The sequence below is a fragment of the Anser anser genome (genome assembly GCF_964211835.1).
Source record: "Anser anser genome assembly, chromosome: 1".
Classification (NCBI taxonomy): Eukaryota; Metazoa; Chordata; class Aves; order Anseriformes; family Anatidae; genus Anser; species Anser anser.
Window position 1 is genome coordinate 73,636,587 of NC_139720.1, and position 26,793 is coordinate 73,663,379.

The 26,793-nt window shown below is 44.3% G+C and overlaps 2 protein-coding genes across 8 annotated transcripts in view; one reads left to right on the forward strand and one right to left on the reverse strand.

The window, feature by feature from the left end:
- The window catches only part of UPK3A (uroplakin 3A), a 70,001-nt gene extending 67,476 nt beyond the window's left edge, over window positions 1–2,525 (reverse strand). For all 4 annotated transcript variants that reach the window (XM_083846297.1, XM_083846300.1, XM_083846296.1 and 1 more), the window contains exon 1: window positions 2,391–2,525. The gene's annotated coding sequence lies outside the window, so the exon portion shown is untranslated. The remainder of the gene's footprint in view (window positions 1–2,390) is intronic.
- A 96-nt stretch (window positions 2,526–2,621) lies between these two features.
- Window positions 2,622–26,793, forward strand: part of KIAA0930 — a 76,171-nt gene continuing 51,999 nt past the window's right edge. For 2 of the 4 annotated variants that reach the window (XM_083846188.1, XM_083846189.1), the window contains exon 1: window positions 2,622–2,756. In XM_083846188.1, the coding sequence (XP_083702314.1) occupies window positions 2,624–2,756 (133 nt within the window). In that variant the 5' untranslated portion in view covers window positions 2,622–2,623. Of the gene's footprint in view, window positions 2,757–3,091; window positions 3,214–16,184; window positions 16,560–26,793 lie in introns of those variants that run through there. The other 2 variants (XM_083846190.1, XM_083846192.1) reach the window with 2 other exon arrangements.

The following is a 26,793-nucleotide window of genomic DNA, read 5'->3' on the forward strand; positions in this document are numbered from 1 at the left end:
TAGAAATACATTTAAGTGTTATTAGATAAGCCCATATCTACTAACTTCCAAGCCCATTTTAATTTTTTTTTTTTAAACTCACACACCTTGCAAGCTTATTAACATACAGCATAGACTATCACTATTAGCTGCTGACTATCTCTATTAGTTGCTGCTAAAATAAATACAGTAAGAAAAGCATAGCTGTGCACAGAACTGGAACAAGTTATTTATGCAAATGCAGCAAAACTTGACTGTTGACTAATTCAAAAGACATAACTCACAACGTTAAAACAGCTGATTACTTACAGCAAACTTGCCTATTATTTTATATTTCTGCTGTATAACACATATATCTTAAGTCCAAGCAATTCATCCAGCCTACCCACCTTGTTGATCAGTACACAGTTTTTACATCAGGGCACAAAGTACATTGTAACACCATTAACCACAAGAACCCATTATTGAGGCATAGTGCAGGGAACAGGGAAGGCCAGAGTCCAGTTCGTTAGGTATTTCCATAGTGATGGGGGAGGTCTACAGCTAAGCTGAGAAATCAGCCTAGACCAGCAGCAGCAGCCATAGCCCAAAGCTCCTCGACTGTAAGTCAGAGCCCCCAGGACAGAGCTTAAATAGAGCCCCCGGCCCACGGGTAGAGGCTGCAGGTCAGCCTGGTCAGGGCCATCAAGGCCTGTTTATTAGTGCTCCACGGGCCATAGTATCCTGTTGTAGGATACACAGCTTTTTGTTGTGTGTATAAGTGTTCTCAATAGGAGACTGTTATGGTAGGCTGGGGATCCTGATATGCGTTAGAACAACAGCATAGTCCTAGGTGCTGATGAAGAAGACCTTTAGGAGTAATATACCAAGGTAGAACACAATCCTCTATATTCCCTTGGAGTTTGGTTAGATGGAGGCTTTGTTATTTTAAAATATTCTGTGGGATCTTTAATAACTGAAATCAATCAACACTTTAGATCTCTAGCTGGTCCTAAGGATACTTAACCAATAGCCCCTTTAAGAAAACAGCTTTTATCCCTGTATATTCAGATCAAAAATTGTGATATACTAGGAGGTGCTTGTGGCTGGGAAAGCCTACCAGAAGAAAAACAACTGAGGATTTTGTCCGTGGGCCTGTTTTGACAGAAGCCAGGAAAAGTTGAAGGTAGGGATATGAACTGTTTAGAGACAGGAACACCATTTCTTTATACAGAATGCCTAGATGAGGCAGCAATAGGTTCACTTAATTGCTGTTTTTAAACTGGGTTGCTGGAACCATAGGGTAAATGGTAAAGGCTCAGCAGAGGGGCTTAAGGGACCAGAGGAACAGCAGAAAAGTTGTCTGCTGGCTGGTGATACAACAACTAAAAAGTATTTCCATGCATCCCCAATTTGATATTGGTACAAGGATCAAGCAGTAATTTACTGAGGGAAAATACCTGATCCTTAGCTAGTACACCATGGCATGAGGTAAAGAAGACTGTAAATTCCTCTGGCAGCAGAGAGATTTCTTTTTCCTGTCTGAAGGGTCTCATCTTGGCCATGTCAGGAGCAACCTGGAGTCTAACAGCACAGGATAGTCTTCTGCTCTTCTCCCCTTTGTAAGCCCAGGGGATAAACAACTCTAAAGCATGCATTTGTGGAGCCAGCATGAGACTGCAAACCTTTGTTCTTGAAAAGTGGAGAAACAGAACAACCAGATACAATAATGGCAGAGGTTTTTAAGTCCCTTAATTGTATGTCCATGCTGCCCATTGCATTCTAAAAACTAAATATTTTGCTGAAAAAATGCTGTGACTGCAAATTTCTCTCGTGTCCATTTCAGCATGTGGGCCTTCCACAGAAAGTATTCTTGTCTAGGCCCCTGTAATAGGAAATCACTATATAGTTGTAAAGAGCAATCATTGAAAGCTTATTTGTGTCAGAAGCTGGCTTGAAATTGAAATTAGCAATGTGGCATAAATGTATGCTATTTTGGAGAGCAATCATTCATCATTTGGAAGCTTTTTCTTTTCTTATTAAGCTCTAGCAGAAAGACGAGCTCTAAAGTGATGTCTAGCTCAAGTCTTAAGTTTTCTGACCTCTTTTCTCCTCCAAACTACCACCTTCAAAACTTAAGTTTCAAATGGGACTCGGGGGGGGGGGGGGGGGGGGGGGGGGGGAATGTTGCACAAGCCTCGTGATATTTTTAGGAAGTGAGGAGGGAATAAAACAATACTGTTCAGTGAATTGTTTGCAAAAGAAAGGCAACTGTGTTGCTTTCCAGCTGCAGCCGGGCTGCAGCCACAAACTGAGGAAGGCCTGCCTACAGCTGGGGAGGAGGACTTGACGTAGGAGTGCCAAGCTGCCTGTGGGGCAGGCTGGGGCCCAAAGCGCCCCGAACCACCCCCCCCCCCAGGGCGCTTCCTTACCTCGCTGGCCGCAGCGCCCGTAGGGTCGGGCGGCCAGAGGCGGAAGGGCGGAAGGGTTGGTGCTGCGGGGCTGAGTGGCTCCGCAGGGGGAGCCCGGGAGCCGCGGTGGGCCGGGCCGGGCCGGGCCGAGCCGAGCCGAGCCGAGCCCTCCGCTCACTCACCGCCGCCACGGAGCGGCCCCAGCTCCGCCCGGCGGCGGTCCGGGCTGACATGAGAGCGGGGCCGGCGGCACCATGGCCTCTGCCGGCAGCGGGCCGCGGGACGAGCGGGCGGGCGGCGAGCCGGACCGCTCCCTGCAGCACATGCTGCGGGCGATAGCGGAGGAGCGCAGCCGCGCCGGGCTCCGCCAGGAGATCAGCGGCCTCGGTGAGTGGTGGCACAGCACGACACGGCCCGGCTCGGCCCGGCGGCGGTGGGAGCCCAAGCCCGGCCTGCGGACTCCGGGGGTGCCGGCGGGCGCAGCCCTGGGCGGCTCTATTGTCTCGCTGTCCTTGCGGCCAGCAGGCATCGTGTAACAACAATATATATATATATATATATATACTTTTTTTTTTTCAGCGAAAAGTATTTTTTTTTTCGAATACAGATGTTTTTGTTCTGCTAGCCTGGCTCCTTGTGAATTTCTTCCCCACCCGTGAGGCCTCCGGGTGAGTGGGTGGCTGCTCGCTGTGGGCTGGACCATGCAGTGGTCGTGGTGGCGGTGGCTTTCAGCCTGGTTGTTTATGTCTCAGCCTGTGTTTTAGCGTGATGCTCCTCCGTTTAGCTGGTGGCAAAAACAGAATTATGAAATGGGAGCTTGAAGCAGAGGTTCAGTTGGCTTTCGGTGAGTAGTACAACAGCTGCCTTAACCCAGGCCCTTCACTAAGGGAAACTCTCCCAGCCCAGGTAATGAGTGGAAATGGCGCGTTATTATATGCAACGGTAGAGATCATAACTCTGGGAGACAAGAGACTTTGATGTGAGGACAGCTTTCTGCCTTATTCGGGACTTTTGTAAATCCTGTGCTGTGAGGGATGGATGCGCAGGAGTGTTTGAAGAGGCAGGGCTTTCAGTTAGGAGCATGTCTGTGAAATCCTTCTGTTATTTCTTCCGTGTGGCCTTTGTTAATGGCTCAGCCTTCCTCAGCTCACTTTTCCCAAACATCTGTTTCCGAGTCTTTCTTTTTAACTCAGAATGAGTTTTTATTTGGGTTTTGTTGATCTCTGTAATGTGGGTTGGCATGGGAAATCCTGCTGGTTCTCCTGGGGTCCCATAGGGAGGAACGGGCTCTCCCTTCTTTATTTACATGTCTTGCGTGTAATGAAAGCTTGTGCAAATAGAGAGAAATGGTGAGTCTTTCTTGTTTCTTTACGCTTTTCCTAATGGAATTGCATCTCCAGATTATATTGGAGTATAAAAATGTTATAGGGCTAAATAAAGTGTTGTGGCAAAGGCACTGTAAACAAAAGGGGGAAAAAATGACTGTGAGATCACATTCATTGAAAAGATGTTGTCAGCTCATGTTTGGCCATACCAAGTTTGAATGAGAATAAAAGCTCACTGGAATAGAAATACTGCCACTGGTTTCTTTTACTGGAATCAGCTGGTAAGAACACAGAAATGCTTCCTCACCACTTGTGTTTGAACATGTATCCACAGCTACTTATCCTGAGAAGTCCTACTGTGTTGCTTTGGGACAGCCGTGCAAGCCATGGGACAGTACTGCACTTCTGTCCTGCCAGTTGGAGACTTGTAAGGAAAAACCCTGGAGAACTGCTCAGCTTGTCATGCTGAGAGCCTTATCCCAGCTGTGCAGGATCTCTCCTGTGTCTGTGCTGTGTGAGCATAGGTTATACATCGCCACAGGAGCGTCTTGGGCATTCAGTTTTTACAGTCAGGGAATGGAGCTGAACTTCCATCTGTAAGCACCGCTGCTTGATGGGCTGTAGCTGTCATGCATTTCCCACTATCATGGCATCCTGCATGCAGAGAAGCGCTGTTGATACGGAGTGGGACCTCTCTCGGGATCAGAAACGCACGCTCAGATTGCCATGTGAACACTTAAATTGTTGCAACATCTCACCAGCTTTTTTTTTTTTTAAATTTGTACCTACTATTCCTTATGGTTTGGGAGGGATGTATTGGAAAGTTTTGGTAAGGCCTAACAGGCAAAGAAGCTCTCAGTGCTATGAATTGCCACACTTATATATCAAAGGATTTTCCAAGATTTCCATTTCATAGTGTGTTGCACGTTACTTGGTACATAACATTGCCACTCCCTGTGAATTTGTGCTTTTTTCTTACTCAATGGTTTGTGGTTTAAAAAGGACAGTGGTTTAAGTACTTCTCTTAGGTAAAAATACTGAGCTTTTGGAGTTGGGCTCAGCAGAAACTGCAAATGGAAAGGCCATCAGGTAAAACCGTATGGCTGAAATTCATGCGCGTCTGGACTGCAATAGCAAATGCCGTTGCAGAGCATGAAAGGTAGCCAAAGTAGCCATAACCTAGCTACATTAGGCCCTGGTAGCAGTGCAGGCATAAAGGCACAGGCTTTCCCTTGAGCTCAGTGCTCATACAACTGGTTGTGGTCCCTTAAGGGTTCACACAGCTGACACAGAAGCTTTGCTCTGCATGCTTGAGTGTTATTATCCAAAACAGCCCTGATGGCTGTATGCTTACCTGGGCCAAGTCACGTGCAGGGCTGCAGGACCAGCACAGCTGTGGCTGATTTTATGTGGGTGGTTCCTCTTCTTATAATGGCCAAATCCTTTTCAGCTGTGTCCAGAATTATGGTAGGCCAAATCAGTTGTGAGTTCTACTTGCTCTTGAAATCAGCTGGCAAAGGCCTTGATCCCTTTAAAAAATCTGGGTTTTACTGAGTGTTGTTAACCCCTTTACAGTAAACAGGGACTCAGTGGTCAAATATGTGAAGCTTCTTCCTTTTTATGTTTCTTTTAAGTGATCCATTTCCTCAGTTTAAGGAGAAAACTTACTTTTGCTGATGCAGGGTTTTGGTGAAAATTGCTTTTTCTCAAGAATATCATGTGAGCGGTTAGAAAAATCTTGTCCAAAACTGTGTAAATCCCCTCATATGGGATTTTCCATGTTTTGCTGTTTGTGCAATGTAGAAAGTACAGCAAATCCCCTGACATCATGCTTCAGAATAATGACTCATACATGACTCTGTACCAAGCTGCTTAGAGGGAAGGATGGTGCCACTGTGAGAGGTCTGGGCTGCGTGTCAGTGTCATCCAGTTGTGTGGAGCATTATGCTAGCATTGCAGTCAAAGCTGGCTCTGAAATGCAGTTTGGTACAGCATTTAAAGTCGTTTTTATTCAGGGGGAATGATGGGCTTGCTTTGTCTTTTATCATAAAGCTTTAGATGCTGACAGGTTCATTGGCTGGCTGTGAGTACTGCACCCTTCCTTTTAGGACCTGCTTGATAAGAACATAAATAATGTGAACCGTGGACTTTCCAGCTGCTGATTTTCTGTCTGGAATCCCTTCCCGTGCTATATTTGCTCTCCTTAACTTCCTTGAAAATAAAGCTCTGAGGGTATTTTTGGCCAAAGCCCTGAACTGGGAGGGTTTTGGTTATGTCTGAAATGGCTGTGTAGTGTTCTAAGACGCTTAATTTCTTTGTGTCCTTCCGCCTTCCAGGGATGAATTGCCCTGTCTTCAGTGCGGCATAATGTGCTTGGGTGGAGGTGTGACTTGCTACATACTGGAAATTATAATTAAAAAGGAGGAAAAAAAAAAGTAGGTAGGTCTGAATAATGTCTTGAACTGTGGCTGAGTGTTAATGGAGCTGTAGTGAGGCTTCTGGAAGGCAGCTGGTTCAGGAATAAGAGAGCTGTCAAAAATTGCTGTCACCGTGCACTGGGGATCTGCAATTCTAGTGTTTACAGGTGCCAGTCAAGAGGCCAGACCCTGCAGAAAGCCCAATAGTCCTATCAATAATGAAGTGCTTCTTCCCTTTGGCTTCCTGTAGGTAGAGGAGATGCTCTGTTTCTCTGACCTGCTGTTGATAAGGGGAGGGCAGAGGGATATGTTGTTGGCAGAGGGACAGCAGAAAGAGGAACCTTTATCCTTAAAGCCTGAGGATTGCATGGACTTGTTTGTGCAGCAGTGCTCCTCAAAGCTTGTCATGTGAGTAAAGGCAGTGGGATGATTCATGTGCCAAATGATCTTGATGAGTAAATCCTGGAAATAAGTAGGTCACTGGCCTTCTGGAGAAAAGGAAAGGACGGGGGCATATGCTAAGTGCTCGTGCACATGAGCATTGTGAAAATATGACAGGAACGTGAAGACCTCAGTGGGAAAACGTAGGCAGAAGGATGAAGCACGGCAAAATAAATGTTTGGAAAGCCAACTGGGTTAAAACAAGAATTAAAAAGAATTACAAATAATTCAGACTTGAAAGTACTAAATTCAGGCCTTAACTTCATCATAGTGTGGTAACTATTTTAATTAAATTATAATATTCAAACAGGATACATTTGTTTCTGGACCTCTGAAGAAAGTGTACCCGCTGAGTAGGTAGAAATATCTGCTGAGGATTTGCTGCACTACAGAACTTGTTTGACAGGAGTAACTTGGATGCAGAAAGAAAATACATTCTTCATTCATGTTTGTAACTGGTGCTAGTTTGGTGACTTGTCCCCTCAAAGCTGAGAGACTACAAAAGCTGGGAAGCTTTGTTTTCTTTTGATGTGTGAAAAACAAGAAGGTATGTAAATCGCTTCTGTTCTTCTGAAAGCTTGAGGGACACATGCAAACAGTCAAATTGACTAACTTACAGATAAGTTCCCCTGTAATGGGTTAATTTATTATACATATGTATTGCTAAACTTTATTCAACACATTTAGAAGTTTTTTTCAGTTTAAAATATTCTTTTATTAATTGTACCTTAATATTTGTACAAGTGCTTTTGTCCTGTTGATAACACCTTTTGCAGCTAAGAATGGAAAATGTTCAATAAGGATGAATATTCAAATTCTGAAAAAGTATGTTACTGTAAGTAACTTAAAAATAGTAAAATTAAAAGAAAAATAGAAAAAAGAAGTGCATGGAGTAGCTTCCTAATGAGTAAAAATATCTCAGTGTTCCAGCCAGGAAGAATCTGTTTTTCCTTCTAGGAAAGGTTCTAGGAAGTACGAATGCAATGCAAGATTAAAATAGATTATTTGAATCTGAGTTAAGTAAGTATATTTTGAAGTCAATGATGTAACCAGCTTACCCAGGGTATTGAACCTCAGATCCACTGGAGAAATTTGAGCAAACAGCAAGCATATTTCAATGAGAAAACATGTATAATTATTTTTTTAAGGTAGAAGGGGAAGATAAGTTTAAAGCTGCTTTTTTTTTTCTTGCTTATATGGGAAAACTAGCTAGGAGAGAATTCTGAAGTCAAGCGTGCCTGTGTACATCTGACCTGACCTGTAGTACTGCTTGGGCACGGATGCTGGTGGAAAAGCTGTAGACCATGGTGGAGCCCCCTCTGAGACCCCATCGTGTTGGTGCTGGGGTGGGAAGGGGTGTCTGTTTGTCCAGCAGCCCTGCGTGCAGGACCAAAGAGGTGAGGGATGTGCTCTCTAGATCGTGTGAGGGATCCCCTCGCGCTCTATTGCAGCAAGGAGCAGGGCCAGCCACATAAGAGGAGCCAGCAGTGCTCATCTGCAACGGGCCTCAGCAACCAGCATCTGTGTGAGGAGTGCTTTTTATACTCCCAGTACATCAGGCATGTGCAAATCTGGTGGAGGGTAGCTCTGTGTGCTTGCTTCAGGGCTGGAGTGAGTAATCTTATAAACCAGGATGTAGCACTGGTCTTTAAGGTAGCATCTCTTGCTGTAATGCATCAGTGAGGACAAAGTGGGGGAAGGCGGATGCAGGGAAGTGTACTTTCACTGAAGGACAGGATACTTAAGAATATTAACTTAGGATCAAGCCTATAATGTCTGCTTCCTTCTCATCTACTTTTTAAAGTATCACCTTATGACAGCGATATAAGACAACTTCTGGACTCTCAGGAAGCTGATTGCATCTGTTTCCTACTGACTACTGTGCTGTGGAGAACGGCAGTCTGGGATACGACCTCAGGGCTGCAGCCCCCCAGAGTAAATAATCATTTTCTTAATTTTTTTTTTTAGTTATTAATTTAAATTTCTATTTTGCTGGTTTATTAGAACCCTGCTGACACTGTTGGAGCTAATGGCCTGTCAGGCTTTCCATTGCACACCAGTGTTTTCAAGGGATTTGTAACTTAACTATGAAAGCTAGCTTCTGGCAGGAACTTGACAGACATCATCCCAGATCAATAATATGATGTTATCTTTCTGTTATGGGTTTTACATATTTTTGACCAGCTGGGTTATTAGTTTATTCTTTTTTTAATGGAGATGGTTTAGGGATTTCCATGTCCTGCTCAAGAATATAAATGTTCAATTTATAAGAGTCAGACTGGAGATGTTGTAGTAAGGAGGCAGATTGAAACAACAACAAAAAAAAGTTAAAAACAAAGCAAAAAACAGCTAAAACCAAAATATCCTTTAGATCTCTGTTGCCCCAGCTAAATAGGCAGTTTAGTTTTTAAAACAAGAGGCATGCATGCTGCTGTTTGTTGCTGGCTGCTCTCTCTTTCTCCTTTTTTTTTTTTTTTTTGAAGATGAGTCTCGTAGAGCTGAATTACCAGTCTGGAAGCCTGACAACAGGAGTAGTTTTAAAATCCCGATCTCTATGGATGTAGTTGTAGTTAATAACTCTTCAGTTTTGTTGTTCTAGCAGTATACTGCATTAATCTTTAAAGGGACTACTGGTTGCAAATCTATTTTGAAGTCTGGGTTCTGTTTTGACCTTTAAAATGGATGGGAGGTCTGGTTTCGTGATTGAAGTACGTCTTGAACTGTAATGGCAAACTGGATCTTCTAAGGATTTAACAGTATATGTTAGGATTCTTTCCAAAGAAATGAAAAACCGTATTTCCTGAAGGATGAAAGGATGAAACATGTGGGTCTCCCTCCTCATCTTCTGTGTTCAGAATGAACTCATCAATAGAAAAACTCAAAGGATGCAAACTTGGCAATAGTTCAAATACACCGTGTTAAATTTAGGCTACACCTGTGGAAAAGCAAACCCCTGCAATTAACTGAATGATTATTGCTGCATCTAGTTACCCTTGTGAATGGGATAAATAGGAGCAGGGTATCAGCACAATGATATTATCATGAAGTGAAAGTATGCAAAGAGAGTACCATTGTGCTGCTCTTTTAAAGGAGTTGTGGTAACCTGAGCATGCTGCAGCAGTTCTGTTGACTGATGTTGCTAAGATGCAGCAACAGTCCTGAGTGGTTTTTCCTCTGAATTCTTACCATTTAAAGGATGAATACTGCATGTAAGGATTTATAGGGTTTTCTGCCAACCTGCTTTAGAAGGTTTTAAAACTGAGGTTCGTGTTGTTTGGTTTTGCTTGGTCTCTCAGTGTGCTGGTTCAACACAGAAGTTGAACCCTGAGAACAGTATTCTTTATTTTCCTTTTCAAATGTGAAGTTAAAGATTAAACAAGGGTAGGAGAACTGTAACTTTCCAGGTGTTCTAGAACTATGTTTGAGGCCACCCAATCTATTGTACTGTCTGGTATCCTTCATGGGAAATTGCATTGTTGGACTCTGTCTTTCCCCCTTTAACCATAACATGCTCACTCAGCCTTGCTGAGACTGCCCCTGGCTTTGATGTCAGTTTTTGGGTGATGAAAATCTTTACAGCTCAATTGTGACCTAGCTTTTCATGAGCTACCACACGGAGAAGAGAGGCCCTATATCGATAATTGCCAGAGGCCTCCTCCACAGCTGGATTCTCAGTTTCAGGAGGCTTGCATTAAGCATTGCGGCAGCTTTATCAGTCCATTTTGGCTACGGAGTGTCAGGTCTTCTGTAGAAAGATAAGCAGTGCTAAGCCTTTGTATGCTTGGGTGGTGCTTCTCTTGATAAGATGGGTGTGGAGAGTGCATTACTTCCAGTTATCTGTATTTGGAAATAATACAGGTAGTTTTAGCTCCAGTCTCTGTATATCTAACTACAGTCTCTGTATATCTAACTACCAAGTATGGGTAAAAGAGGAAAAGTGTGTTGGGATGTGGCGTAATGACCACACGGACACCAGGGTTCTTTTAAGATCAATAACTTCAACTTACTTTATTGATGACAATAACTTCAACTTCTATTATTGAGGACATAACTTCAGCTAACTACTTTACTGAGGACAGGTTCCCGTCTTATACCATTAGCTCTACAGCAGTACTTTTCCACTAACTATTCATTGGTTAACAACTTTGCCTGGCAACAGCAAACATTTAGAAACTTCCATGTCTTAAGGGTTGGAGAACAAGTAGTTTGAGACAGCAAGGTGTCTCCTGATTCACCCTTCTTTGTTCCTTCTAAACTCTTTACATTCTTCATGGCCTCATCGTTAAGAGTCCGATGTTATCATCAACCGTGGGGCTTGTTGACCCCCATGGCAGTACTCCCACATTGGGACTTCTGGGGTCTGTCCCACAGAGCTCCATCTAATCAGCTGGTACTTGAGAGATGGATTAAAATACCAGTGAAGCTAGAGCTGGTTTTGTACTGTGAAGAGTTTGATTTAATGGCATGTAGATGCTGAAACACCCTCACGGTGAGGGAAATGTTTCGAAATGGATTTACAGTAGTCTAAGGGACGTGAAAGATTTCACCAGAAACATGTTCGTTTGCTTGTCTGTCTGTTCAGAGAACAAATACAGCAGTTCTTGAATGCCTAACAATGTTATATTTCTAGTAAAGAGCATGTTCACTAACCTGCTTTAAAGGGCCTTTGGAGGTGGTTTTAAATTTCTGTAAATGGCAGTGCTCTGCAATTCACAGGGTGTTTGGTGTGACTTTAAGTAATCAGTTTTAAGGAGATAAATTTTTTCCCTCCTAAGTGTCATTCCTGTTCAGTTGCTGCCTGCACCCATCTTTCCCAAAACAAAGCAGCAAGCTCATCGTGGCGTGTCGTTGAGATAAAAGCTCTATGTAAACCCACACAGCTTTCTAAATAATCATAATACAAAGCTTTATACACTTCATAGAAATGCTTAAATTCTTTTTTGCTTGGTTTTAATGGGAAGCTTAATTCTGTGTAAATAATGAAGATCTGAATGTGTGACCTGTGTTTTCATAACAAGGGTGGTTAAACTCTGTAGTCAAAGCACCATGTGAATTGTTAACAGGCCATGTTTTATGTGAATAAATTGTGTCACGTTATGGGTCAGAGAAAAGGCTAGCAATAAATATGTGAACTAATTTCATCCTCTTTATCTTTCGATCCTATAAGTACAGATTACATAGTGCTGCATTGTTTGGTCTGACTAGTTAGATATTCATATGGGAATGGTTCATAGGCAGCATTTTTTTTTGCTTTCAATTAAAAAAGTAATGGATGGAAAGATGTGCATGAGGTGCTTGTGAATGAAGGTGTCTTTAAAATGTTGCAGGATCAGAATAACTGTTGTGAAACGTTTTACTTCTATTCAACAACTGTCAGGCTAGTTCATTTGTTGAGATGTATGTGTATACATATGTATAATTCCACACATTGTTCCTATGACAAGATTTAAAAAAACAAATTGCAGAAGAAGGATGGATTTAGTACCTGTTCTGTGTTTCCTTGCTCCTGGCTGCTCCTAGAAGTCAGTGAAAAAGCAGTTGATCCTAACATTTAAAATAAAAAAAAAAAAAGACAAAATGTGAGATCCAAAGTACATTCTTTGCTGTTCCTTCAATTTTGTGGGTTTGCATTTATTTAAAAATTAACAATTCTAGGTGGCTCCAATATGAAGCGATTGAAAGCTTTGGCGTTGCTTGGAATCCTGTCTGGTGGCTCACCGTGTTCTGCACTGAGGCCTCCTGGTTTGGCTTTGTCGGTGATACTGGAAGGTAGGCCTGGCACCCAGAGCAGACATCTGTCCCTTCTCTGGAAGCTGTGCTCTGCTCTGTGCAGGGCAGTCCGTGCCACTGGCTAGCGTGGCCAGGAGCATTGTCTTCAGCCAGCAATATTTTATAGCCAGAAATGTTTTTCCAGTGTCACTAGGGGTAGAAGGCTGTCATCCACCTGATGTTTGCTTGGGACTCTGAGTCCTCAAGCAACCTGAGGTTTTATCATTATCTTTGTTTTTACTGGATGTTTCTGACCCTACCTAAAGAGGGGGAGGAATGAGCCATTCTCTAGACTAGATCCCAACTGAGGTCTGTAACCCTGCATAGAACAAGGCTGCACCAAAAATTAACACAGAACTTCAGAGATATGGGTTTAGTTTCCATGCATGTGTGGATTTTGCGTGTAATTTTGGGGCACTCTCTGTGCTTGTGTTCCACATCTGTTATGGGGTGATAAGTCATTGCCTCAGAGGGAAAACTCTCCTGTGGTTGACAGTTCTTCCAGTATCGTAGGTTCAAAGCGTGGCTGGGATCTGCGAGCCCTCTCCATCAGCAGCACCCTGGAGGAGGGGAATAGTGGTGGAGTGTGCTGTTTGTCCGGCGTGGATGGTCCTCTGTGGCTCTGAGCTGCCTGGTGTGGCAGAAAGCAGAGGGCTAACAGGTTGTATACTGCAGCATTCAGGGATTTAAAGGCTGTATTTCCTGTCTGAGCAAGAACAATGCCTGTAAATAATACATAATTTTGCTTTATTAAAAAAACCCATAAACATGAGGCTGTTGTTGTTTTGTGGTTTGTTTGGTTTTTTTTTGCGGGGGGGGGGGGGTCAAAACTTGAATTGTGAGTTTTCTGGCCTGAATTATTCTGTATTCCTATGTACATGCCTGAGGTGAAGAAAACTACGGGCTCAAATTCCTGTCTTGGGGTGTTTTGAAACAGGCAAAAGGGAAGCATAGGCATGTTCCTCTTCCTAGTTTCTTGGCAAGAAACTTTAAAGTAAGTCACAAATGTTTCTGCAGCAAAATGCTGTGAGAAACGCAGCAATTAAAAATGTAACGCTGAGCTTGTACTTGGTTGTCGCTGTCTCTTAAGCCTGAAGTTTAGGGTATTTTCTGAAACTTACAAAACACACACGGGCTTGGGGGTGGAATCTGGATTTCTGTGACTGTCTGAAGCCTTTATGCATCTCTTCAAATGTACGGTCTATGCTGCAGTGCTATGATTGATTGGAAGAATATTAAGGTATAGATTCTTTATTAGAGAACTGTTGTGACAGCATAGAAAGGCAGTGAACTCTGTGATCAAAATCCCATGGCAGGGTGTTTGTAAGGTAGCTATTGGCCAATGGTAGGGAAAGGCAGAAAAAGACATTGCCCTCTTGTGCTTTTGCTCAGGAATTTTCTAAGTAAGACCTTTCTTTCTCAACTCACATGCTCCTACTTGAGACCTTGTAACTGTCATGAGATAGAGGTAGTGATTTCTCAACAGATGAACGTTGCAACTGCTTTTTGTTTTATAAACCGTGTTTCTTAACTATTTTTAAATCCAGTGAGAGTGGCTGTGTGGGTGCTAAGGAGATGTGGTGGCTGGGAGAGAGACCCAGAGTGGGAGAGAAGGCAGAAGAAACAGAGCAGAAGTGTCTAACCACAGTCACGTTATGGGTCAGAGAAAAGGCTAGCAAGTCTCTTAACTGTTTAGTCCAGTATCATATTCCCTGGACTCCAGTTTCGTACACTTGTGCAGGCCTGCCAGTTCCATAGGAATTAGTAGTTGTGCAAAGGCCTGAAGGAGAAATTAGAATGGTGATGCTAATGGAAAAGAGCAATGGAAAGAGATGGCATGTTTTCCGCAGCTAACTTGTTAATGGTAGGTTAAAATTCCATTAATTAAACCTAATAGCAGCTTCGTGGTAGTTGCTGTTTATCTGAGGTTGTAGGGTGCTGTACTCGGGGCTTTCAAGGAGCAATATCTTTCCTCACATTTACAAGTTGGCTGTAGCACAAAAGGCTGGTGTGCTGTAATGGGGATTGATGGTCCCCAGATACGCTCTTCTGCCAGTGCCGACAGGCCACCCAGAGGCTGATCTCTTGCCCCTTTGGGCAGTCTCACAGTGAGGTGATATGCTGGTGGAGGAAACCTTTTCCTTCTTTGTATGGATGTGGTGTGTTTAAAGAGAGGGGCCTACCTTTGCAGTCAGAGGAGGCTTCCTAGGGGGTGTAAGTGGCAGAGACTCTTCATTTTTAGCTGAACAGGTAAAAGTTTTATCTGAGAAGTCTGTGTCAATAATAGGAAGGCTAAAGGTAGATCTGCCAAATGAACTAAAATATCTAGGCATTAGCAAGGGCATTCAATTAGTTGGGCATAACATTCAATACCACTTTGCTTTGTTATGAAGGCTTTAGGAAAGCCACCCTAAGGAGGCTTGATTTTTTTTTTTTCCCCCCACTGTTTTGTTCTTGGGTGTGTTTTTTTTGGCCCCCCCCCCCCCCCCCCCCCCCCAAATATCCAGTTTCCTGCTTCTGTAAACCTGTTTTCCTACGTATGTGTGCCAAGTTGACCACCCAGTTGACAGATCCAGTGTCAAAGAGGTTTTTGAAATCTTGGCCCCAGGATGGGGTGAAGCGTTGGTCATCAGCTTCTGGAAGTGAGCAGGCTTGTGGTTGGGAAGGCAAGTGAGAATTACAGCTTTTGGATGAAATTACCAAGTGTTTACTCAGAAAGCTGCTGCCAATGTTTCTACTTAAAAACAAACTGTATTTGGATAATACCGGGTTTTGTGTGTTTTCATGATTGCAGCCAGGTGTAGGAAATCTCTATTTTCTTACAAACTGCTGTTGTAGTAACTCTTTCCTTCTGCCTTGATAGTGTGATGTTAACTAGAAGCATGCAGTAGGGAGAAGATGATAGGGAAGGTAAGTACTTGAAAACATAAGAAACAACCCTACTAGGTAGTTTTATAAGACCGGAATTCTTCTGAAATATGATCTCGTGGTATTACCTCCTCTACCACAATAGTCTCTTAGATAGTGCAGGAGTATTAATTATGAAAATGGAGACATTAAATGCCATAAATTTCAGTACTGGCAGACTTTGACAGGCATGAATGATATGGCTTAGAACAAAAATGATCTGTGTATATATGTAGGATATGCTTGTCCTGTTCCAGACAGGTTCCTGCAGTCAGTAGTGCCAGCATGCTTTGTAAGTTACCAAGTGGTCTTCAGAGACTTCTTGGGAAGTCTGAGGCTGCTGCTGGCAGATCCTGGAAAGCAGCAGTAGGAAATGTGTAACCACTTGTCCCTCTTCCACCGGGTTTGAAGTGATTGATTGCATCCAGTGGAATTGCGGTTGCCTCTGTTAAAGGAGGCCAGTCCCAATTGGTACTCTTGCCACTTGTTCCCAATGAGGCTCACTTTGGCCTTCAATATAACGAGCTGTTGGGATCCCCCTGTCGCTCCAGAAACACAGATGGGTTCTGCCCTTTCATAGCATGATGACCTTAGGGTGCACCATTGTCCACTAGAGACTTGTACTTCTGTGGGTCCGATGTGCCATGCCATCGGATCCACACAGTCCCGTACATCCAGTTGTTCCTTTCCTCTGCCTGGCAAGAGGCAAGGCCCTCTAGTCCTGATCACAGTATCCATCACTCAGTTCTTCCAAATGCAAAGCAGAAGTCTCTTTGTTAGGGTCAGGAATAACATCAGCCCTTCTAATCCCTCTGGGGGACTGCCCAACAGAAACTGGAGCAGTAATTTTTCTAGGAGAACAAATTCGGGCTGCTTTTTTTCCCTGCATGTCATGTACCCCAGTGGCTAGGGTTGAGATAGGCTTGCCATCCCACTTCTTTGTGTCCTCTCCATGGTCACACGGATAAAACCACAGGGTGCTGTGTGCTGTGCAGCCATGGTCCTCTGTCCCTTGAGTAGAAAAATGCTTACTCTTAATAACTGAGATACTGGTCTCTGTGGGTAAGGAGGAAGATGTGTTCTTCAGGATGTTGGACCTGTTGTGACAGTTTCTCCCCAGCTGAGAAGCAGGCCCATCGGAGGAGAGAGAGCTTTTCTTCATATTGCTGAAGTTGGCCGGTCACAAAATCCAGCGTTGGTTCCACTCCATCACTCCAGTTCTTTGCTGCCAGCCTGCAGAGTGCTCCATAAAAACATCTGCCACGTGGACTGCTTGCACCAGACTTCATCTGCATCCTTGGTTCTGCGCTCTCACCCCCCCCTCCTCAAAGGTGTGTGGCGGGGAATATGATGGGAAAGAAAAAGGCTCACAGTTTGAGGTAAGGATAATTTAATTAGGGAAATTAAATTTAATTTAGGGAAAAGAAAGTAAAATGAAGCAAAGGCTCTGCAGATGCGAAGAGAGAGAACAATTATTCTCTACTTCCCTTCAATGAGTGATGTCCAGCTGCATCTTGTGAAGCAGGGGCTCAGTACATGCAGGGGTTGTTGGGAAGACAGACATTTTAATAATGAGCCTCCATCCCTTTCCCCAGCTTTTATTGCTGAGTGTGACACCACACGGTATGGGATATCCCTTTGGTGTGTTTAGGTCATCTGCCCCAGTAATGTCCCCTCCCCACCCCTTGCCTATCTCCAGCCTGCTGATACCTATACAGTTGGCCCTCCGGTTTAGCTACTGTGTTAGCTGGTTGTCAGAGACCTCTTCCCCTTGAGGGTGCTGAATTGTGTTAACCACCATTTGATAGGTGCAAGCCAGGCCCCAGCACAGCAAGCTGTAAGTCTCTGGTATTGCCAGGATCAGGGCATACATCTTTCCAACATTGTCAGGTTTTTAGGGTTCCACACTTGTTCAGGGATGAAGTTCAAAGCCATCTGAGGAGACCACTGTAACAGGTACCTGACCATACCGTCCCCGACACCTTGCCACTCACCACCATGCTGCCTTGGGACAGCATCCTGGTGTGGTATTCTTATCCTTAGGGGTAAAAAAAAAAAACATGTTCCGGAGACCTAGCAATAGCATTATGTTGGTTACCCAAGGATGTTCAAAGTACTGAAAAGCTGCTGTAATTAGCCCAGAGAGAAAGGAGGAGGTACCATTCCTAATATCCTCCACCAGTTGGTTCCTGAAGGAGGGAAAAAAGAGTGTAGCTGTTCATTCTCTCCAAGAGATGGTTCCCAAAGTATGGAGATGATAGCAATGCTGGGCATGAACACCAGACAAGGCTAAAGGCCAGTGCTTTACAGCACAGTGAGCTGAAGGAAACAAACAGCCTTCAACAAGCTCTGCAATGTGGTACATAGCAAAAGATAGAACATGGCACAGGTCACATGAAACAGGATTGCAGAACAACATTAACAGCAAACCAAAGTAGGGGCTCAGTACACATAGGGGTTGTTGGGGAAGACAGACATTTTGATGAGCCTTGTTCCCCTTCCTCAGCTTTTATTGCTGAGTGTGACACCACACGGTATGGGATATGCCTTTGGTCAGTTTTGGTGATGTCCCCTCCCCACCCCTCTGGCCCATCCCTAGCCTGCTGTCTTTGGGGTTTGGAGGGAGTCTCGGTGCTGTGGGGCACAGCTCAGTGATAGACAAAACACTGGTGCAGTATCAGGGCTGTTTGAGCTGCAAGTGCACTCCTGTATGGGGTGCTGTGGGGGAAGTTAATTCTATCCCAGCCAGACCCAGCACAGGCATCTATCAGGAACTCTGCGTATACGTGTAAGATTAGCGCTGGCTCTCCTTGTTTTTAATTACGAGGTTCTGATAATTCAGTTCCACAGCCAAACTTCTTGTTAATCAGTTCAGAGTTACACAAACGAGTCGTAATGAAAACAGTGCTGTAATGATATCTAATACTGGGAGGCAGCCCGAGATCAGTGCTCCTCTTTGCAGCCTAGGACAGTTTCAGGAAGGGGATGGGGATAATGAGCACTGTGGGGTTCTTCCTTTCTTGGGAAATAGGGCATTGACAGTTCCTCTCTGGAGCCTGCTGAATCCCTTGTGTGAGTGGGTGCCCAGACCAGCTGCGCTGATCCCCCATGTGTCTTCCTGGGCATCTTCCAAGGGCTTGTTGCAAAAGTAGAAATGGTGTATGAAATTGTAGAAGGTACTTGTTCAAGGGCCATGACAGAAGTTGGGAAAACAGAACTGAATGTGACAGCTTCTGGAGAGCAAAGACTACACTCACCTCCAAAGCCTTAGGGAGGTTTGTTCCATCTTACCTCTTGTGTTTCTGCCTTTGTTTTTGGCAGTCACCATGTGAAGGTCAACCAGGGGTGTGTGTCAGGACCAGCTGTGCAGCGCTGGGAAGCAGACTGGGGCTGTGTCCCCATGGTGGATCCCAGTAAGTACTGCTCCCCAGCACGTTGCTGCGGGGATGCTGTGTCACAGTGGCAGGGGCTGTGAGGCTGGGAGGCACAAGCTGTGACCCACACTCCTGTGACAGACAACCACAGAGGTGACAGGAGGGATAGCTCTGCGGCTGCAGGTTGTGAGCAGTGGGAGCACTTCCAGGCCTTGCACACTCCTCGAGGAGTGCGTGGCGGTGAGTGGCCAAGTGGCCATGCTGCACAGAGGAGGGAAGAGGAGCAGCCCTCCCAGGTGTGTGCAGGTCCTGCAGCCCACCAGGGACTGGCAGGAGGAATGCGAGTGGAAGCAGAGGGAGGCCATGGCCAAGCATCCCTGCCTGCCAGGCACATCAGGTCTCAGCATGAGTTTAGTGGAGGAGCCCCTGAGGGGCACCAAGGATATCTGGCCATCCAAGAGGTCTCTGTGGTGGAGGCGGCTCATCGCTCATCTGCCTGGGTGGGAGAACCCCTACATGAGGAAGGAATGCTTGTGTACAGCCAAGGACAACCCCTGCATGGTGAAAGTGGACCCCAAGCCCGCTTGCCGTGGAGAATTCCTCTCCTTAGGGCGGAACCTGCAGATGTTTAGGAAAAGATAGATAGGCTTCTTAGTTTGTGTTTTTTAGTTACGTGAATAAATGTCACTTGTGTCTCTGGTGATGTGTTGTGGTGGCTCTGTAACTCCCATCACAGGGCTGTGCAAAGTATTCGTGTCCAAGTTGTGCACAAGCCTTCACACTGCGCCTCACCCAACCCCGACATACTCAGGCGGGCTTCCTGAGGTGGAGCGGTTGAGCTTGAGAAGCTGAAGTTGTGTTCCTGGGCAAAGTGAAGCTGGAAGACTCTTGGCTGTGTTTTTGTTTTATTTTCAGCTTTTCCATAGTTTTTGTTTGTTTGGTTTTCCTCACAGCACCTTTCCACAAGGCAAGTTATCGCTATGGCCCTCTAGCACAGCGCTATGATGTAAGTTTGTGCCCAGTGCAAGGACAGCTCCTGTCCTTCCAGCCCCCAAAACCCAAACTGAAAATCTGCCCCTTCTTGCACCAGTGGCATGCTGCAGCCCCAAGGCTGGGCCCCTGTCCGTGGTGCTGAGCTGCTGTAGTGGGTTTACGTGGCAAGGTTTTGGTAGCAGGGGGCCATAGGGGTGGCTTCTGTGAGAAGAATCCAGAAGCTGCCCCATGTTAGGTAAGGGCCCTGCCGCTGGCCAGAGCTGAGCCAATAAGCGATGTTGTTTGTGCCTCTGTGAGAGCATATTTAAGAAAGGGGGGAAAAAAAAAAAAAAAACACCTGCTGGGGAACAGCAGCTGGGAGAGAGAGAGGAGTGAGAAACAACCTTGCAGGCACCAAGGTCAGTGAAGAAGGAGGGGGAGAGGTGCTCCAGGCGCCGGAGCAGAAGTTCCCCTGCGGCCTGTGGTGAGGACCATGGTGAAGCAGGCTGTCCCCCTGCAGGCCATGGAGTACCACAGTGGAGCAGGGTTCCACACTGCAGCCCGTGGAGGAGACCATGGTGGATTAGGTGGACCTGCACTGAAGGAGGCTGTGGCCTGTGGAGGACCCCCGCTGGAGCAGGCCCCATGCCAGAGCTGCAGTGTGTGGAGAGGAGCCCGAGCAGGTGACCTGGCAGGAGCTGCTGCCTGTGAGGGATCCGTGTTGGAGTAGCGTGCTCCTAATGGATGGACTCTGGTACAGACCCATATCTGGAGCAGTTCTTGAAGAGCTGCTGCCTGTGGGCAGCCCACACCAGATCAGTTTGGGAAGGACTGCATCCCGTGGGAGGGACCCCTCAGTACTGGAGCAGGGGCAGAGTGACCGAGAAGGAGTGGTGCAGATGAAGGGCTATAGACTGATCTCAACCCTCATTCCCCTGTGTCGCTCGGGGGGGAGGAGGTAGAAGAGGGTGGATGGGGGGAAGGCGTTTTTGCTTTCTTTCCTTTGTTTTTCACTTCTCTAGCTTGTTAGTAATAGGCAATAAATCTTACTGTCTCCCTATGCTGAGTCTGTTTTGCCTGTCACGATAATTACTGTGCGATCTCCCTGTCCTTATCTCAACCCTTGGGCCCTTTTCATCATATTTTCTCACCCTTCCTTTTGAGGAGGTGGAGTGAGAGAGTAACTGAGGTGAAGCTCGGCTAGCCACCCAAGTAAAACCACCACAGCCGCGTATTTCACTTTCCCAGCAATAAATTGCTCAGTGGGAATTGGCCAGCAAAGGAGAGACAACAGTTTTTTTTTTTAACTGTTTTTTTCTGGACAGGCGGTGATATGGTAAATTTACCTTAAACTTTGATAGAACTCGTATCCTTGTTCTGTCACTTGTGGTTTCTACAGTGACTTCGTTCATTTTAGAAGGCTTTGAATGCAACTTATCTCAGGTTTTGAATGAATTTGGCCTTTATGTTTAAGACCCGAAGTGCCTGTGATCAAGAGGATTTGGCAGCCTGAGCAGGACAAGATGTCTAAGTATGATCCCTTAGATCCCTTACGGCACCACACAACCACTCGCTCACTCACCCCAGGTAGGATGGGGGAGAGGAGAGAATTGGAAAGGCAGAAGTGCAAGAACTCATGGGTTGAGATGAAAAGAGTTTACTAGGTAAAGCAAAAGCTGCACATGAAGCAAAGCAAAATAAGGAACTCATTCCTTGCTTCCCATCAGCCGGCAGGAGTTCAGCCACTTCCAGAAAGGAGGGCTTATCATGTGGAACGGTTTCTTGGGTAGACCAGCACCACCCCTCTGAACGTCCTCCCTTTCCTCCTTGTTTACCCCGGCTTTAATTGCTGAGCATGACACCTTATGGTACGGATGTTCCTTTAGTCAGGTTGGGTCAGCTGTCCTGCCTGTGCCCCCTCCCAACTCCTGGTGCACCCCCAGCCTCCTCACTGGCTGGGCAGCACAAGAAGTAGAAAAGTCCTTGGCTGTTTGTAAGCACCAAAACAGCAGTGTGTTATCACCAGTATTTTCATCAAAAATCCAAAACGCAGCATCACAGAGGCCTCTGCAAAGAGAATTAGCTCTATCCCAGCCAAAACCGTGACAAATGCCTAGGGGGTGAATCATGGAATTTGATGTCCATCGGCTGGAGACAGGGAGGACATATTGAAAATTACCTGTTAGCTGAAGAAAAGACAAATGACTTGTTTTATTAGGCAACTTGTACTCTTTCAGCCTCTTTCCATTCAAATTAACTCAATGGTTTGGTTGGTATCAAGCCACAGATTTGGTTAAAGGTGACTGGCAGTGCAAGATGACTTCCTGAATTTGTAACTCAACAGGTTTGTAGCATGGTCTCTAGGCATGGGATTGCCTTGAAATCAATACTTGCTTGGCTGCATCTAGATTTCACACCCTTTTTAATGGGTGTCTTGTCTTGCCTCTGTCTGTTTTCTGGATGAGCATTAAGCTGGAGATACTGTGCTTGCTGGGAAAAAATCAAGTCTAATTTATTAATTTAGTGCCTTTAATTGGTTGTCTTTCTTGTGAGATCTAGAACACAGTTTTTTCCTGTAAGTACTACTAATCTATGTGATTCTAGGTTCAGGCTGTTAAGCAAGAACTATTTGGAATTAATGTGAAAAGACACATGGTAGGTGATTAGCAGACTCATGCTGAGAGGATTTGAGAGGCTTGTTTTTTGCCTAAGATCAATTTTGCAATCTCGATAATTTTTCCGTGCCATGAGTGAGGGTCAGGCCTTTCTTCTAGTCCTGCATGAGCTCTGCACTGAGAAGATATAAAGAACAGGGTAGAAGAGGAGAGAGTTTTGTGGAAGGACCTGCATGTGTCCAAAAACTAGTTGTATAGAATCTCTGCTTTTGAGTTTAGCTTGTGAAAAACACGTGTTCACAGAAACTGGCATTACTTAGTTTTGGAGCTGTGATAGTTCTTGATAGTTCCTGTGCTTAATGCAGTCAAAAGAGCAGGGCAGATATTTGAAATGATAAGGGAACTGATACAAACTGGTGTTTTGCCACAGGTCGGTTCCATTGCATGTGATCATTTTCAATGCTATAGACAGGAAAAGTTTCAAAGAAGGGCAGCAGAGTTCTTAAGGTTGGAGTTGATGATCTTGAAGATCTTTTCCAACTGAAATGTTTCTCTGATTCTTATGGAGATGGTTCCATGCAAGGGATGTTTGAATTGGCAGACTAGGACTTCTCAACCTGCTAAAGGGGTTCTTCAGGTCTTGTGTAAGGGATTCTTCAGGTCTTGTGCACAGAGCTGGTTCAGGAAGAGGTTAGATTATGAATTTTATGAAGAGGTTAAATTATGAATTTTTTGATGTTCTCTCAGTACGTGCAAAGAGAACTCTAGACAGTCGATGAAAATTATGCTAATAACTGGTGTCTGAATAGATCTCAAGTATCTTTTCCTATGTTTCCATTGATGCTCTTAGACTTATCTATGCTTATACTGCCTCATGATCTGCAAAAATGAGAACTCTTTTATTTATTTAATCTAAGAATAGCTTAGGGCGTGTTTTTTATTTAACTACAGATTAAGCATTTGGAGGATTTTTATTTTTTTTATGAACAGATCTGTCTAAATGAAAGTATTGCCTCCATTCTGACAGATGGAGTAGAGTCAAGCAGGGCTGCTGAGTGACTTACTTGAACTACACAGAGTTGGTGGAAGGGGAGGAGACAAACCTCTTCTGGTTTTTCTTGACTTCATTTTTTCCTGGAATTCTAGCCTTTTGGATAAAATCCCTGATTCGTACAAAGGGCAACATACTGCGTTTGGTTTCTCTGTTAATATGCTTATGAGGATCACTTCAATCCATGGAGGTGTTTTTTTTGTCAGTCATTTCCTTTGCCAAAGGTGCATCTTCAGTAACGTTATGCAAGAAATATTAAAAGTGAGCAAATCCCAGATTTCATGCATCCCGTACAAAACAGAATCCTTTGGGAACACTTAACTTGTTTACTAAGTGTGTAAACAAGCACCTCAGGAATGGTCAGGTGCTATGGAAGTGCTATCTTAACTCTGCTCCTCATGATTTTCTCCTTTTGACTGGAGGCTTTTCTCTCATGATTTAGTTGTGCAACAGTGTTGTGCCTTCTCCCTCCCACCTTTTGCTATCAGACCTAAATTAAACATTGAAACAGAACCTTTGGTTCCTAAGCCATTAAACCCTGCTCTCTGCTTTGCCTTGTATGTTGTACTGTGGCCCTGTGGAGGTTTTCAAGGCCAGAACCTCTTTCATTTGCTTCTTCCTTCCTGTCCTTTCTGTGAGCTCTAGAACACGTTTCTCCCATAGGTGCTACTTATCTATGCAATTCCTGATCCAGGCTTTTAGGGAAGAACTATTTGGAATAAATGTGGAAAGACATTATGGTAGGTGATTAGTAGACTCATGCTGAGAGGATTTGAGAGGCTGCCATCCCCAGCTGTGTCCACCCCATTGTTTGCTGGAGGTGACTGCGTACACAACACAGGTCGCAGCATGGTCACTGGGTTTGTTTCTCACGTGCTTACAGCCTGGCAGACTTACAGAAAGAAATCAATGTCAGTTCACATCAATACTCCAAGCCTACAGCTGTTTTGGTGCAAATCCAACACTTATTCTGTGTTCCCTTCTGCAAGGACAGTTGTTTATGGTAGAATAAGGAACCATCAGCCACAGATGACAACCTCTGCTTTTTTTTGCCATCAGTAAGCATCTAAGTGTATTGGAGTCACCCTTTTGTGCACCCATGGTGAAAAGGTGATACCTACATGTGTTCCTTCCAATCCCAAGATTATGTGCACTGGTGCTTAGGAACTGAACCAGTTCAGAAGAAAATTTGTGATCCAGATACTGTACTAGGCTATTTTCTGTAGGTGTTGTGCTAGAGGAAAGCTTCTCCCCCCCCCCCAGGTTTTCTTCATTATATATTTTAGTCAAGAGATTAACCTAGCTGTACATTTGTCTCTCAAATGGAAGTGTCTTCCTTATTGAAATTTATCTTCCTGATGCTTCAGGTTTATGAATAATTTTGTCTTTATTCCAGGTATTATAATTATCCATAGTAATACTTGCAGGAGAGATAATTTCATTTTGCTTCTTTTTTGTTTCTCTAGCTGGGAATCCTCTTTCATGATTTCTCCTATTTTCTTTTCCATATTTTAATTTTACAGAAAATTTCTGACAAATGCTTTCAGTGCTTAAACAGGACAACAGTAGTGATGTGGCAGTGATGTGAATGTTAGGCATCTTGAAAGCTTGACAACTGATACACTATGAAGAAAGCTCAGCTTTTTTCCTGCAGAAAAAAGATGCATATGTCAAAGGTATCGAGATATCAGATTTCCCACACAAAAGAAAGCTCGGTGGGAGAGCAGATACGAATTGAGGTTTTTAATTTAAGAAGCACAAGTGTTGGGTCTCAGCGGTACCTCTTTTTCCACTTCCCCCTTTAAGGAGGGGAAGTGTTTATCCCTACTCTGTTATACCCCTTATCTTTCTTCCAATTGCCCTACATGCCCAAAACACCAGCCACTTACTTAATTACATCTGCTCATGTGTATTTTCCAATGAAGTTCTTCTTTCACTAGAAGCTGGAAAGGTTATGTTCCTTGTTGGTAAAAATAGAAGTACTGTATTTTTCTTGTCTGCTCATCATATGCCAAAAGGCTGTAGAGCAATTGTTATATGTATTTATGGCATTTAATGCTAGATTCCACCCTCCTTAAATTATTTTTCATTTTCTGATCTTTCAAGTGTTCTGAATCTTGGCTAAGAATGGTTGACTCAAGAAATTGATTCGTTGCATGTAGCCAGAAGTATTTGTGTCAGAATAGGGTTCAAATCCTGATGATAGATTCCACATTCTTCCAAAAACAAACAGGAACATCCGTGGTTTGATCCATGGTCTCAGATGAAACTGGATGCTAATATGCATGGAGGGTAAATGGATGCAGTTTTCACTTTGAGGTAGTGCTGTAAATCTGGGCTTTATGGTGAGAAAGCCAACAAAAAGAGTTTAGAAAGCGTAAGATGAATCCAGTTGCCCTTTTTATTGTTTCTGTTGTACCCTATCCTACTTCTTTCCCTGAGGGTGAGTTACAGTTGCTGTAATACAACTTACCAACAAATCGATGTTGCTGTGTGCTATGTAATCTGCAGTTCGGCTACTAGGCAAACAGCCTTATGTTGAGAGCTCTCCCATGTCAGCTCCCTGGTTGTGGACAGTGTCATCACAGTTTGTGTTTTATTCATATTCTGCTTTGTATTTTCAGAGTTGAAGTGTGCCCAGGTAACATTCAAGCGGTGTTCAATAAAAACTCAGTTGGATTTAGGTATTGGAGCATTTACAGACTAAGTCTGTAAAGGAAGTTTGTTTCTGGTCCAGTCCCACAGCCAGAAAGCTAAAAAGAAAAAAAGTATATATTAAAAAAAAAAAAAAAAGCCAGAAAGGGTATCCTTTCATATCTTATGCATCCTGAGCGTAAGGAATTTTACATAGGTTGTGCAGAGTAATTCTGACATGTAATTCTGGTATCACTTATGCTGTGAGTGGGAAACAGCATTTAGTGTGCCCCAGCAACCAGTGGCAGAACATGCAAGCATCCCCATGTTACACAAGCCTTTACTTGGCAAGTTACTCACTTACTGACATCTAGGCAAGTGTCAAATAGAAACGGCTGAATAATGCCTTGAAATAGTATCTTAACACCTACAGAATGAGATGAAGGTAGGGATGGCATGCATTTCAGTTTCGTCTTTTTTTTTTCAGTCAATGTAGCTTCCATTGCATGTGTTGTTATACTAATGGAGGTTTCAGAAACCAACAGAGAAGTACAAAGCCTTGAAAAGGGAAAAACAATACAAAAGAACAACAACAACAGAACAGCTGGATACGTTTTTGCAACTTAAACGAACAATGCATGCCAAAAGAGAAAGTGCCCCTTATCTTGTTTCCCTGTCAGCAAACAGGGCAGCTTCCTGGGGTAGCTAAAGTAGCCCATAACCAAAAGCAAAGCATCAGTGGGCAATGCAGCCTTTGCTGTGATGTTAGCTCTGCTCTGTGCCATGTGGTGCTTTGAAGTGCTGCCGCTTCTTTCTTTCTCCATGGTTGGTTTTTGAATTTGAGTAAGATTTGAATGCTAGCATCTGAATCACAGAACCATCTAGGTTGGACTAGTTGATTTTGGAGGTCTCTAGTCGA